Genomic DNA, 14,826 nt, shown 5'->3' on the forward strand with positions numbered 1-14,826 from the left:
GCAAATGGTCACCAAGATGTCAGTGGTATCCTGGATATCCCCAAATCTTTGCATTCTTTCTTTTCTAAAGTGGAAAATTAGAGAATTATTTTATAGCAAAGCTCAGCCATTCTCACTGACAGTAGTTCTTTAGTTTCTGTTACTGAAGTTTTACTTGCTGCTTGGAATGTTAGTGATTAACTTCATCCGCGACACAGCAGTTGCCTTAACAGCAGCATGCCAGTGATCACACAGGCAAGTGTGCAGAGTCAGCTTGGTACAAACAGTGAGGCAGCACTGTTCCTTTACTGTCATGGTTAATAGAAGGTCAGACTATCCAAACAAAGGGTATTCTTTCTTCTCTTTGACCCAAATTGTGATTTTTGTGGGATGCATGATAGTTATGGAGTTAATTGCATTTTTTTAAAAAAGAATTTTTATGTTATTTGCTTATAGGGTGCTCACTTCGTCCAGTTATGCTGCCAAAGAAATATTCCTCTGCTGTTCCTCCAGAATATCACTGGTGAGAAAACAGCTCAGTTTATTTGGTTACATTTATTCTAGAGCTGTAAACCATCCATTGTGGCTCAGTGCAGAAAGTTCTGTTGGACTTGCTTTTCCTGGAATTTCTTTAAGGATTAACATTTTCCTTTATGAATGTTAAATACTTTGAGGAGATTACCCATATTTTCTAAGGGAAGCAGTTTCTGAGTTTGGTGCATCACAAATGTTCAGTGGCCTCCCTTTACTTCTACACATGCACACCACCCACCTGCCTGGAGTCAGAGAGCATTGTCTGACCCACTGTCTCCTTCCCAGTACCTTGTTTCTGCTAAAGGATTTTAAGCACATGCTGTGGTTGTCCATTTATCTTTTATTGTGCAGTTGATTCTACCTGAAACAATATCTTTGTAAAATGTACATGCACATACTGAGCCAAAGTGTGGGGATTTGTGTTTTGACTCCAAAGAATGGCATGACTAAAGTGAGTTCTGTCACCTCCCTAGACTTCATACTTCATAGATGATCTTCACATGGTGGGTGGAGTGATTTTAAAGTCTCTCACAGCTTCAAAGTTCTCTTACCTAGAATTCTGAGACTCTGTGCACTGTGTCTAACATAGAGGTAGCCCTCAGATTTATTGACCAGCAAAAAATTTCTCCCCTCAATCTTCCAAGTAATTCATACATGGTCATCTCAGGCTCAGGAGGTGGATGCTCTGTATTAGTTGTTGGATCAGGCAGGCCTTCCTAAAAAGGAGGAATTAGGCGCTTGAAAGTGAGCAGGGCTTTAAATAGTACTGGGATGCAGGCTGAAGGAGTTGGAGCTCCTCTGGCTGAGATGGTTAGCTGGAGGAAGAGAGAGCACCCAGTAAAGGCAAGGACTGTGCTGTTGCACCTGTGGTAGCCACAGCAAGTACAGATGCTCCATCAGGATTTGTTGAATTGAATTGGATGACCTGATGCTGGAGATGTGCACAGCAGGAATAGTACTAGTTAGGCAAGTGAGATAGACTAGTTAGGCAAGTGAGTTAGGCTAGTTAGGCAGTCAGTTAGGCAAGTGAGTCTACATTCATGGATGAAAGAAATGTCTTCTCTAGAGGCTGGATTGGGGAAGGGGACAAGTGAACCTGACTTGGTGTTTCTAAGGTGGAGAGGGAGGAGCCCAAGTCCCAGGAGACCCAGTGAAGCTGTAATGCTGTTTCAGCAGAGTTGGGAGCTTGAAGTAGAGGATCTTATAATTTCTTTCTCTTTTTTTTAATGTTAAATTTTGTAGTTATAGATGGACAGCATGTCTTTATTTTATTTGTTAATTTTTATGTGATGCTGAGGATCGAACCCAGTGCCCCACATGTGCAAGGCAAGCGCTCTGCCACTGAGCTACAGCCCCAGCCCAGAATCTTGTAATTTCAATGAAAAAAAATTGCTATTGAGTCACTGGCAGGGACTCAGCATCTCCATGAAATATTAATCTTTATTTCATCAAAGTTTTAAAGCCATCCTGCAGAAGGAACAGCCTTTATTTTAAACTAGGTCATTGGATACGGAAGCCCTCACAGTGTGGCTTGCTACAGTGCTTTTTCCTTAGGTGGCCGTGTCACAAGCTCTCATCGTCAAGCCTCTACTTGGAGGTGATTTCTTGAAGAGAGATTGCTTCCTTTTGTTATTTGAGGATCTGTCTGTGTATCCAAATGAATTGTTCTAAGAAAATTTTAAAAGTGACGAAAAAATTTATTTTAACTTTTAAAACACACTTTTTGGGGACATATTTCACATACAAATATTTTGTTAGAGTTAGACTTTTAGGAAAATTAGTGTAACACAAGCTGACCTTCCAGAACCTTGGTGGAGTTGGCATTGCACATCAGGCCCGTCACCCTGAGGCTCCTTTCTGTTCTCTCTCCTAGGATTCATGGTTGGTAGAGAGTATGAAGCCGAAGGAATTGCCAAGGATGGTGCCAAGATGGTGGCTGCTGTAGCCTGTGCCAACGTGCCTAAGATAACCGTCATTATTGGGGGATCGTATGGGGCTGGAAATTATGGGATGTGTGGCAGAGCATATAGGTAGGTGGTTGTCATGATTTTCTCTGAAAGACAGAAGCATGCTTGAGGTATTATCATAAGTGGTCATTTTATGTTTGAAATAATGGCATTCACAAATCTTGATCAGTTATATATAATTGGTATCATCTAGAGGAATGAAATTACATTTAATGCTAAGGGTTCTGTTTGGAAAAAATCTACAGTGGCAATCAGGAAATATTTGAAATGGCTGATAATGAAAAGTCTATACATTAAAACTTGTGTGATGCAGCTAAGATCTTGCTTTGAGGAAGGTTTACAGTCTTAAATATGTATACTTGGGGGCTCAGTCGTAGAGCTACATTGCCTAGCCAAAAAAAAAAAAAAGTATATATTGGGTAAAGAGTAAGGATGAAAATCAATGAGCTAAGCATACAGCTCAGGAGGAACAGCATCTTAAGTCCAAGAACAATGGAAAAGATATAGTGAGGAACAAACATAAGGTAGAAGAATTGGTAAAGCCCAAAGTAGTTAGATTAACAAACTTAAGTTGAAAAGTTAACAAACTTGATAATGTCTCCATCAAACTGAACATAGGCATGTGTAGCCAAAATCAGGAATGGAACATGACCACAGATAAGAAGATATTATGAATACTTTTATACCCATAATGAGTCACCTGGAGAACTTAAAAATCACATGCATGCAGAGGCCCCAACTCTGGAGATTGGTCTGCAGCAGGGGTTCCAGACATTGTTCATTGTTATATATTTTTTTAAACCTCTTCAGGTGATTATAATGTGCCCCTGGAAATAAGAACCACTTATTTAAAAGAAGGTTCTTTTTAATAAGAATCACTCATTAAAAAATGTGTCCTCTGAAAAGTCTGTGTTGTGCATTGAATTAAGTAGATCATTCTTTTTCTCCCAGCCCAAGATTTCTCTACATGTGGCCAAATGCTCGTATCTCAGTGATGGGAGGAGAGCAGGCAGCCAATGTGTTAGCTACGATAGCAAAGGACCAAAAAGCACGAGAGGGGAAACAGGTAAATGACATTTCTTCTTCTGGATCTGGCTTTCACCAATGAACACACTGGAGTCTAGGAGTACCCACCATCCCCCTGGAAGGTTGAGAAGATGCTGATCCAGGAGTCGTTTCAGCAATTTAAGCTCACACACATATTTTCTTTCTTTTTTTTTTTTTTTTTTTTTTTTTACTTTTTTATTATTTATTTTATTTTTTATTTATTTTAATTAGTTATACATGACAGTAGAATGTATTTTAACACATTGTACACAAATGGAGCACAACTTTTCCTTCCTCTGGCTGAACATGCAGAGTCATACTGGTAGTATAATCATACATGTATATAGGGTAATAATGTCCATCTCATTCCACTGTTCTTCCCATCCCCACACTTCTTTCCTTCCTCTCCCTCACTCCCCTCTGCACAATCCAAAGTTCCTTCATTCTTTTCCACCTCCACCCCCATTATGGATTAGCATCCACTTATCAGAGAAAACATTTGGCCTTTGTTTTTTGAGGAGTTTGGCTTATTTCACTTAGGATGATATTCTCCAGCTCCATTCATTTACCTGCAAATGCCATAATTTGATTTTTCTTTAAGGCTGAGTAATGTACCATTGTGTGTATGTACCCCATTTTCTTTATCCATTCATCTGTTGAAGGGCATCTAGGTTGGTTCCATAGTTTAGCTATTTTGAATTGAGCTGCTATAAACATTGATGTAACTGCATCATTGTAGTATGCTGATTTTAAGTCCTTTGGGTATAAACTGAGGAGTGGAATAGCTGGGTCAAATGGTGGTTCCATTCCAAGTTTTCTGAGGAATCTCCTTACTACTTTCCAGGAATCTCTTTACTGTACCAATTTGCAGTCCCATCAGCAATTTATAAGTGAACCTTTTTCTTCACATCCTTGCCAACACTTATTATTGCTTGTATTTTCGATAATTGCCATTCTGATGGGAGTGAGATGAAATCTTAGAGTAGTTTTGATTTGCATTTCTCTAATCACTAGAGATGATGAACATTTTTTCATATATTCATTGATCGATTGTGTTTTTTCTGTGAAGTGTCTGTTCAGTTCCTTAGCCCATTGATTGATTGGGTTATTTGTTTTTTTTGGTATTAAGTTTTTTGAGTTCTTATATATCCTGGGGATTAGTGCTCTCTCTATCTAAGGTGCATGTGGTAAAGATTTTCTCCCATTCTGTAGGCTCTCTCTTTGCATTATTGTTTCCTTTGCTGAAAAGAAGCTTTTTAATTTGAATCCATCCCATTTATTTACTTATTTATTTAGTAGTTGTAGATGGATAGAATGCCTTTATTTTATTTGTTTATTTTTATGTGGTGCTGAGGATTGAACCCAGTGGCTCATGCATGCTAAGCAAGTGCTCTACCACTGAGCTACAGTCCCAGCCCATGAATTCATCCCATTTATTGATTCTTGATTTTAATTCTTGCACTGTAGGAGTCTTGTTAAGGAAGTCGGGTCCTAAGCTGACATAGTGGAGATTTGGTCCTACTTTTTCTTCTATTAGGCATAGGGTCTCTGTTCTAATGCTGAAGTCTTTGATCCACTTTAAGTTGATTTTTGTGCAGGGTGAGAGATAGAGGTTTAATTTCATTTTGCTACAGATAGATTTCCAGTTTTGCCAGCCCCATTTGTTGAAGGGGCTGTGTTTTCTGCAAATCATGTTTTTAGCACCTTTTTTTTTTTAAAGAGAGGAGAGGAGAGGAGAGGAGAGAGAGAGAGAGAGAGAGAGAGAGAATTTTTAATATTTATTTTTTAGTTCTCGGCGGACACAACATCTTTGTTGGTATGTGGTGCTGAGGATCAAACCTGGGCCGCACGCATGCCAGGCGAGCGTGCTACCACTTGAGCCACATCCCCAGCCCATGTTTTTAGCACCTTTGTGTGGTATAAAATAACCATATTTATGTGAGTTGTTCTCTGTGTCTTCTATTCTGTACCATTGATCTACATGTCTGAGTTTCTTTTTAAAAGTGATTTCATCTGAGGTACATCTCTGATCACATTTTTTAAAAAATATTTTTAGTTATAGATGGACACAATACCTTTATTTGATTTAGTTTTTTATGTGATGCTGGGGATCAAACCCAGTGCCTCACACATGCTAGGCAAGTGTTCTACCACTGAGCCACAACTCCGCCTCCATCTCTGGTCACTTTTTACAGTTTTTTCAGAACTCTGAGTGCCTGAGGCATAAAGATGATTCTTATTCGTTTGCAGTTAGTGACATTTCAATAAATCTGATTTACTTCTTTGATTTTATGACTGAAAGCAGCAAAATTTTATTTTTCTCTGTTTTTACCTTTAGATTGTTGTTAAGGATACCTCGAGTGGGCGGAATCAGTCATTTACTGAGAATTGAATAACATTTGTGTTCCAAGAAAGTTTAAAGAAAAATGGAAAGGGTAGTGGAAATTTGATGAAGGGCAAGTCAGCAAGCGGCTGCTTTTATGTATTTATTTAAAATTTTAAATTTTTTAGTTGTAGTTTTATTTATTTTTATGTGGTGCTGAGGATCGAACCCAGGGCCTTGCACATGCTAGGTGAGTGCTTTGCCACTGAGCTACAACCCTAACCCAACGGCTGCTTTTATAATGGATATTTTTTTGGTACTGGGGATAGAACTCAGGGGCACTTGACCACTCAGCCATAACCCCAGCCCCCCCCCCCTTTTTTTTGGTATTTTATTTAGAGACAGGGTCCTACTGAGTTGCTTAGGGCTTCACTAAATTGCTGAATCTGGCTTTAATTCGTGGTCCTCCTGCCTCAGCCTCCTGAGCTGCTGGGATTACAGATGTGTGCCACCGTGCCTGGCTGTATTCTTTTGTTTGTGTCTCAGATTCTTCTGAAATTTGGCATTAATATTTTTTAGTTATAACTTTTAACAGTTTTGTGGAGGCACCAACATTTTTGAAGGCTGGGGGACATGTGTTTAGGAATGTGTGTTTCTGAAGTTGCTTAGGTGAACTGTTGTCTCATCAGAGAAAGAAAGTATAAAATGGAGGAGGCCCTGCCTTCTTGGGCTCTATCCTGCCATTCTGAAATCACCTGGTCTACCAGTTAGTTTGCAGAGTTAGAGATAATATAAAGCTGGAGAGGTGGTTCCTGCCTCCCTGAGTGCATTCACCCCTGCCTTACATCCCTGATTGTCTTTGCCAAGCAGCAGGAACTATGTAGACTTACACTGAGGTTTTAGATTCACTTTAGTACCAACTAGTATCAAAGCAAAAGGATAGCTTTGTTTGCGTGTGTGTGTCAGGATGGGGTTGGGAGGGGGCCAAGGATGGTGGCGTTGGTAGGGGAAGTGGGAAGGTAGTGGAGGTGGGGAAGGTGGGGTATGAAATGCTACCTGGTATTTTGAAGATATGTCTTAAACTTCATGAAGCCTAGCATAATGATCCCTTGTTAAATAGTTGTTATTTGCCTAATTGATACACAGATTTGTAAATTCATTCCTTTGTATATATGAAAGGAAAGTGCAGTGTGCTAGTGGTTCTTACTCCAAATTCTTGACCTATAAAATGATATTAAAATATTTAAATAATATTAAAGTATTAAAAGAAGGGAGAATTTATTTGAAATAAGTAATTTGTTTTGGTGCAGTTTTTTTTAAGTTGAAAATATTTTTTAAGATGGCAAAATAAATTCCAAATATCTTTTACATCTGAGCTAATAACTATCACTTGGTCCCTCTAATGCCAATAAGAAAACCATTAAATTTTCAGCGAGGGAAATCATCTCTCAGCTATTTATTTTACCCCCCTGTAAGCTTTAAAAAGTTTTAAAGTGGTAGAACACTTGCCTAATGTAGGACAGGCCCTGTCCAATCCCAGTACTACAAATGAAAAAAATAAAGAAAAGATAAGACAGAAATTGGTTATTTTGAAGGAAAATCTTACAATTCTTTATGTTCTTAACCAGAGGCTGCTAAAAATAAATAGTTCTTCTGTTTTACTCTGTAATTCACATCCATTATTTTACCCTGCTGGAATACAGTGGTACATGCTATCCTGGGTTTGAACCTTTCATTAAATGGTCTCAGGATGCTGTTTCTGATAAGGAAGAAGTAATGGTAAAATAATTTGGTACTTCTGTGTCAGGAGAGATCATGCATCTTAAAGTATCACTTGTAATGAATACCTCACCACAAAAATGTTGGTTGTAGCGTTATTGTTCATGGGATTTATTGTCTGTTTTTTTGAGATTTTCTAAATGGTATCAATTATTCCAAAGACAATGACTTATTCATGGCTCCTTTTCTTTCAGTTGTCCAGTGCTGATGAAGCAGCTTTAAAAGAGCCAATCATTAAGCAGTTTGAAGAGGAAGGGAACCCTTACTATTCCAGTGCAAGGTGGGAGCCAGAGAATCACTCCTTTCCTGCTGGGTGCCTTCTGGCAGCTTTGCAGAGACCCCCAACAATTAGGATGGTCAGCCTTCAGAGGAATCAAAAATAACCTCTGGACAAACTTAATTTTGTACTGTTGTCTCTTTATGCTAAACTGCTGCCCCTCTTCCAGGCTTCCCTGCATTATAGGTATATTATCATTGGGTGATTCTGCACCCCGGCCCCAACTCACCCCTGATTGGGGTATCCAGAGACTGGAGGGGCCCCGTAACCAGAGCTGGGCCATGCTGAGAGCTGGGAATAAAAATTACAACTTGACCGTGTCACTGTCAGAAGTTAATGCTGATTTTTCCTTAAAAACATGGGTTCCTGTCATATCCCTCTTTCTCATTGTTTTGTTTTTAACCCCATTTTAAGCATGAGATGGTTTGAACACCTATCGGCCCTTGTTAACAAGTGTGCTCATGTACTCAGAGGTGATCAGTCACAGCCAGGGTACATGTGTCACATAATTACCTCCCACCATTATAGCTGTTGGTTGTTTGTTTTTTATGCCACTTAATGAGGTAATAAATTATCCCAGCCTGTCTCAGTTGGAGACTTCCTGGTGTGTGCTTCCAGATCTTTTTTTCCAACAACTTTAATGTTCTGCATTCTGAAGACTTAAGCTTCATGTCTTTCTTTTATCCCGTGGGCAGAGGGAAAAAAGCAAGTATTTGTGTCTTTTAAACTTAGGTTATGCTGTGATTTATGCCATTTACTGGAGAGAAAGGGAGAAAAGAAAACCAAAAGTTAGAATCCATTTCAACGATTTGAAGTGCCCCTTTGTAGCTGGCTATTAGCACTGGGGTGCAAAGAATGAACGTGTTGAATTTCAAGACCATTATTAAAGTTTAGATAATGACATTTGTATTTTTTTTTAAGACCTATGTGTCTCCTTGCTAAATATGTATAAATTTTGCTAAATATATATGTAAACAGATTTACAGGTATATTTTGCTGTGTTGGCTTATTAGTTCACTTAATTAAGAGCAAAATATTTTATAGTTATTGATTTGAGAAACAAACTTGTTCCTCCTTTTGCCATCACACAGCAGATTTATATAAGAGCCAGTAGAGGCAAAAAAGCAATAGAAAACTGTAGAAGATATTTACTGTAGAAGATGAAATGTAAAGTGCCGCAGTCTGGCTGGGCACAATTCAGGAGCCACTTGTCAAAAGAAACTAACTTTATTTTTAGAACCACACACCCCAAACAAAACAGCTCCTCAGGAAAAACCCTCAGAGCCCAACTGCCACCGCCTGCTTCCCACAAGCCTCTCCCTCCAAACCACAAGCCTCTCCACCTCCCACAATCCTCCTGCTCTTGAGGCCGATTGGCTGGGTTGCGTGGGCGGAGCCAAAAAAGTCCCCCAATGAGCAGCTCCAGTGGTCTGAAAGGGCAGGGAAACAGCCCAATGAGCATCACTGCAGAGGAGCCAATCAGCTAGATGTTGCTAGGGCTGCTGTGAGCCAATCATCAGCTGGCAGTCTGAAAGGGCGGGAGAAACAGCTCAATGAGCATCTCCAATGAGCATATGTTGTAAGCTTGCTGACAATTTTTGTTTTCACACAGAACTTTGACTGAAATGTTCAGTTACAGTTTAAATATTAAACTTTGAAAAATAGAGAGTCCTGTGTGAGCCATTAACTTGTTTTTTGGTTCTGGCTAAGCAATGTCATCTCTTGGGAAAGATTGTATCCTTTATTATTTCCATAATAACCTTATTTTTTTAATGGACTACATTCAAAGCAAAAGAGCAAATGGCCCAGATAGACTTAGTTTTGGAAATAAATGTTGAAAGTTTTGGAAATAAATGTTGAAAGATAGAAAGATCCCTCTGTTTATCTGTAGATGCTTCACCCTTCTGTTGAAATAGTTGATGGCACAGAGAGAGGAACTTTCTCTCAAAGATGAAAGGACTTTCCGGCTGGCTTATGATGCTGTCCTTGGATTTAGTAGATCTTAGTTTAACAGCAATACCCTGGCCTGCTTTGGCATGAACATTGTTAGATCTGGCTTTTCAGAGAGCTCAGTCATCACCTGCTATTGGAATCTCCAGTGTTTTTGATTTTTTTTTTTTAAGAGAGAGAGAGAGAGAGGAGAGAGAGAGAGATTTTTTAATATTTATTTATTTTTTTAGTTCTTGGCGGACACAACATCTTTGTTGGTATGTGGTGCTGAGGATCGAACCCGGGCCGCACGCATTCCAGGCGAGCGCGCTACCGCTTGAGCCACATCCCCAGCCCAGTGTGTTTGATTTTGTGGCACTTGGTAATCAAACCCAGGGCCTCACGCATCCCACGTGAGTGCACTACCTCTGAGCTATATCCCCAGCCCTTCCAATATTTTCCTTATTCTTCCAAGTGACCTGTATAGCTTGCTAGTTTACTTCTGTTCAGTTGTTTTTATAGTCAAGCTTTATCAGGCATTCGATGACAACCTCCTACCTGGAGCAGTCTTTTAATGGATGTGATTAACCAGCCCCTCTGTCACCATGCCTGTGGGATCATGCTGCTGCATATTGCAGAAGGGATGTGACCAGTTCACCTGTCAACAGATTACAAGTGTGACTTTTTATTGGCCATTGATACTTTTGGGTCCATATTATGAATATTTTATGAGAAAAGATTTGATTTCTGTTTGTCAATGGCTTAATAATTGATGTGTTGTCTAGGTATAAAAGGCCGTTTGTTTAAAGAAAGCAAAACTGCCACCTCCTAATGACCTTTAAAACATAATATTTTTCATTCCTTTTTCTCTATAAATTTGAAGGTTGATGATGAAAAGCAAACTAAAATTTCTACTTAGATGTTTCTTCTGAAATCAGTGGACTATTAGTTTTCCTATCATAGCAAGAATAAAGCACTACATTTGAAGGCATTTGTTTTACTAATGAAATATATTGAAGCCTATTCCATAACTTTCATAGTTTAAGAGTTTGGGGGTTTGGAGAATTATACGTTTCCCAGGGAAGAGAGTGGCTTAACATTTTTACTCGGTTCATGTGGCTCTCCTTAGTAATGGCAGAAGCACACCAACTTGGTTTGTACATTTGTGAGGGCAGAAAAGGGACAGGAAGGCTTTTCCTGAAATAAGTAAAAAAAATTTAAAATAGGGATTGAGATTTCTTATGTAAATAGTTCCTAACACTTTAAGCTTGGTACAACATTCTGTGGTGACCTGGGGTGAAAGTCATTATTTTTCTTTCCCTTTTCCCATCTCTTGAACATGGTTTCTGTTGTGAGATTCAAGTAATGAAGATGATAATCAGTAGATCCGTATATTACCTGAAGAAGACTCTTCATGGTGTGTATAAATGGTGGCTTGGTGGTAGGTTCATAATAACCCATGTTTTTATTCTTTTGTCAGGCTGTGGGATGATGGGATTATCGATCCAGTGGACACCAGATTGGTTCTGGGTCTCAGTATTAGTGCAGCCCTCAACGCCCCCATCCAGAAGACTGACTTTGGCGTTTTCAGGATGTAGCTGGAATATAAAATGTGTTCTGTTGGACATGTGCCAAAAATTATCATATGTAACCTTAAAATTTTAAATTTTTTGAACGTGTTTCTGTGATTTTTTGTTCTTAACACAATGCATTGTACTTTTCTACCTTAAAAAAAATCAATGAGGATATTTATTTGATGAGCATCAATTCCTTTTAAATTTTCTTAGAGAAATTTTTTTGTGGCTCAATCTTATCACCCATGAAATGAAGAGACTAATTATCCTTTATATCCTACAAACAATATAAGAAGTTCTTTAATCTATAAATTCCAGTGTGGTTGAGATTATTAATATAAAGTTTATATTTGCTGAAATGATTATTTTGCTGATTAGGCTTGATGATATTTTAAGTTATTTTAAAGAATCATCTATTACCTTTCTCTTCAGCCACCATCCTATCTCCTTCCCATAGTAGTCAGATTTCTCACTGTCTGCACTGTGGGCCCTGCTTTCTAACCTATTCTCTCCTTGTTCTGCCCCTCTCTGGCTTCCGCCAACAGCTCTGTCCGGTTACCATTGCTTTCCATGTTGCTGAAGCCAGTGGAGTGTTTCCCAGCCTTATCTAACTTTTCAGTAGCATTCTGTTGGATTGAACACTCCCTCCTTGAACTGCATCCTTGGCTTTCATAGTCAACCCTCTAGATTTTCCATCAATCCCTTTAGCCTTTCTTTTTTACTTTCCCTTGTGGAATCCTCTTCATCTCCTGATCTCCCCCACTTTTATTATTTGTCTTAATTTTCATTAAGGAATACACAAATACATTCTTATACTGAAAAGATACAAATAACACAAAAGTATCTCCTTTTTTAATGTAAGAAATCAACCCTTTTAACCATTTTGAGTGTACAGTTCACTGGCATTAAGTACCTTCATATTACTGTGCAGCCATCACCACCATCCATCTCTAGAACTTGTCGTTGTCCCACATTGATTCTCTGTGTCCATTAAACAACATCTCCCATTTCCCCCTACCCCCAGCTCCCATTTTCCCCTCCCCCAAGCCCCTGGCCCATATTATTAAATGCACATATTTCTCATGGCATAAAACACGTGCATTCTTGCTGGGCCATTTTGCCCCTCTAAATGCATTTCTGCATTGGCTCTTCCTAGCATAGTTCTTCCCTGGTTCTACACTTGTGTGCTCTTATAAAACATGTCTACTGGACATCCACCTGGTTGTCTTGGAGGATCCTCAATTCAGTCATCAGGTGCTATAACTTTGCCTCCTTGATGGTCTCTTGAACTCCTCCACTTATTTTTGTCTCTTACCAGCACGGGCCTTAGGAGTGGTCTGCTGCATCTGGTCTTACCTCATCCTGTCTGTTCACCTCTCGAGTTAGAGAGGCCACCCTAAAGTACACATCTGGTCAGACTGCTCCCTTCCTTAAAATCATTCAGTGGTTTCTTGTGAAGTGCCAGCTGGCCCCAATGGCCTCCATGATCTTGCTTGATCTTTGCTTTTTTAACCTCATCTCTTTGACTCCTCTTTTCAAAGGACAATAGCTCTGGCCATTCTAGACGTCCAGGTCTTTGAACCTCCTAAGTTCTTCCACCAAAAGATATACAAGGCTCCCTTGACCTGAACTCTTCTCCCCTTGCTTCTTCAGCACTTATCCTTCAGCTTAAGCTCTTGATTCTCTTTGATAAACACTACTTCCTTAGGAATGTTTCTGTGACTTCCCTGGACTGGGCTGGCTTCCCTACTGTGTGCTCTTATAAAACATCATATGCCTCTATCACAAATTCATAATTGTGTCATAAATGTTTCTTTAACATTGCCCACTGCTAGAATGTAAGCTCTACGAGAGCAAGGATCTGTTTATCCTGTGTCTACAGTGCCTGGCACTTGAGGGGCTCAATATTTGTTGAATGAATGAAAATGTCCATATTATAATTGATGTCCTCAGGACATAAAATTTTAAAATTAGGTGTTTGATTATACAACTTGATACAACTATCATGTTTTCTCAATAAAATTAATATTTCAAATGTCTGTATGTTCTGTTTAGGCTTCCTGTATATCAGGAAGTCAATTTAACTTTTTATGGGGTGACATATAGACAGAAAATCATGAATGAAAGGTAGTTTTCATTTTCAGAAGGAACATGGTATTTTTTTTTTTTTAACAAAAGCACAAGTCCACTTTCACTTAACTATTTTTCATTAGTTTAAATCCTTGAGGGTAGAGCATCAAAAGAATTCTGTGTCCAGTGGCCTTGGTTATGAAGGCTGCTTTGGATTTGGCACAAGCCACCTCACTGTTAACGTCGGCATAAGTCACCTTTCCCCAGAGGACTCTGGTTTTGTTCACTTTGCTGTCAGGAGTCACTGTTTTGTTCTTGCTTTGTAGACATAGCTCATCTTTTGCCCAAGTAGAATCTAGTTCCATCTCACGCATAAACACCTCCAATTTTAAGAAGAGCTATGTGCTCCCTTTAGTTCTGGAGACTTTGTTTCTAGCTAGCAAGAATGTTCCAGATGTTTCTGCCTTTTAGGAATCCTGTTCCTCGGAGGCCTTCACAGGCTCCAAGATGGTGGAAACACCACATTAAGTAAGTTATAAGATTATATTACATTTTCAATTAAAAATTCCATCCATCAGAAAATGAAAATGTTTTCTTTATATAATCCAGGTGATATTTATTTGGTAGGAACTATTAAGTTAATGATTCTTGGTTATTTAGGGCGTGCTCTTCCTTTCTCTTTTAGAAGTATGACAGCCATCACTAAAAACCACATTTAAATTAGATTATTTTTATAATTTATCCAATAATAACTGCAACTTTTACCAAAATAGTTTTTTTTTGCATTTTGACTTATGTATTTAGTTAGAAGGACATGAGTTACACAAAATTTTAAGAACTGTACTGCTAATTAGAGAGCTAATTGGTCTCTAAATTTGCCTCTCAGTACTTAAAGAATAAAGAGACAAGATTACTTTTGTTTTCAGTTTTCAAAATGTTTTCAAATTATAATTTAAGTAAAATGAAGTAGATAATCATAGCCTAGTGTCATATTCTTAAATATGTTATAAAATAAGTGCAAGGAATAATGATCCAAGTTTGTATTTTTTTATAGCATTAAAAATGTTTATTATATTTAGTGTATATCAACTTTTTTTTATTATTGTTGGTTGTTCAAAACATTACATAGTTCTTAATATACCGTATTTCACAGATTGATTCAAGTGGGTTATGAACTCCCATTTTTACCCCGTGTACAGATTGCTGTGTCACATCAGTTACATTTCCATTGATTTACAAATTGCCTTTCTAGTGACTGATGTATTCTGCTGTCTATCCCATTCTCCACTATCCCCCCTCCCCTCCCCTCCCCTTCTCTCTCTCCACCCCCTCTACTATAAATCGTTT

General features: G+C 38.7%; 1 protein-coding gene across 1 annotated transcript in view; it reads left to right on the forward strand.

Moving 5' to 3' along the window:
- MCCC2 (methylcrotonyl-CoA carboxylase subunit 2) overlaps nt 1-14,522 on the forward strand; it is an 81,676-nt gene extending 67,154 nt beyond the window's left edge. Inside the window, exons 13-17 of the mRNA XM_081310185.1 lie at nt 436-502; nt 2,387-2,543; nt 3,432-3,546; nt 7,824-7,909; nt 11,316-14,522. Coding sequence (XP_081166311.1) covers nt 436-502; nt 2,387-2,543; nt 3,432-3,546; nt 7,824-7,909; nt 11,316-11,433 — 543 coding nt within the window. The 3' untranslated portion in view covers nt 11,434-14,522. The remainder of the gene's footprint in view (nt 1-435; nt 503-2,386; nt 2,544-3,431; nt 3,547-7,823; nt 7,910-11,315) is intronic.
- Nucleotides 14,523-14,826: the final 304 nt, after the last annotated feature.

The sequence above is a fragment of the Spermophilus citellus genome (assembly GCF_964194105.1).
Source record: "Spermophilus citellus genome assembly, chromosome: 1".
Taxonomy (NCBI): Eukaryota; Metazoa; Chordata; class Mammalia; order Rodentia; family Sciuridae; genus Spermophilus; species Spermophilus citellus.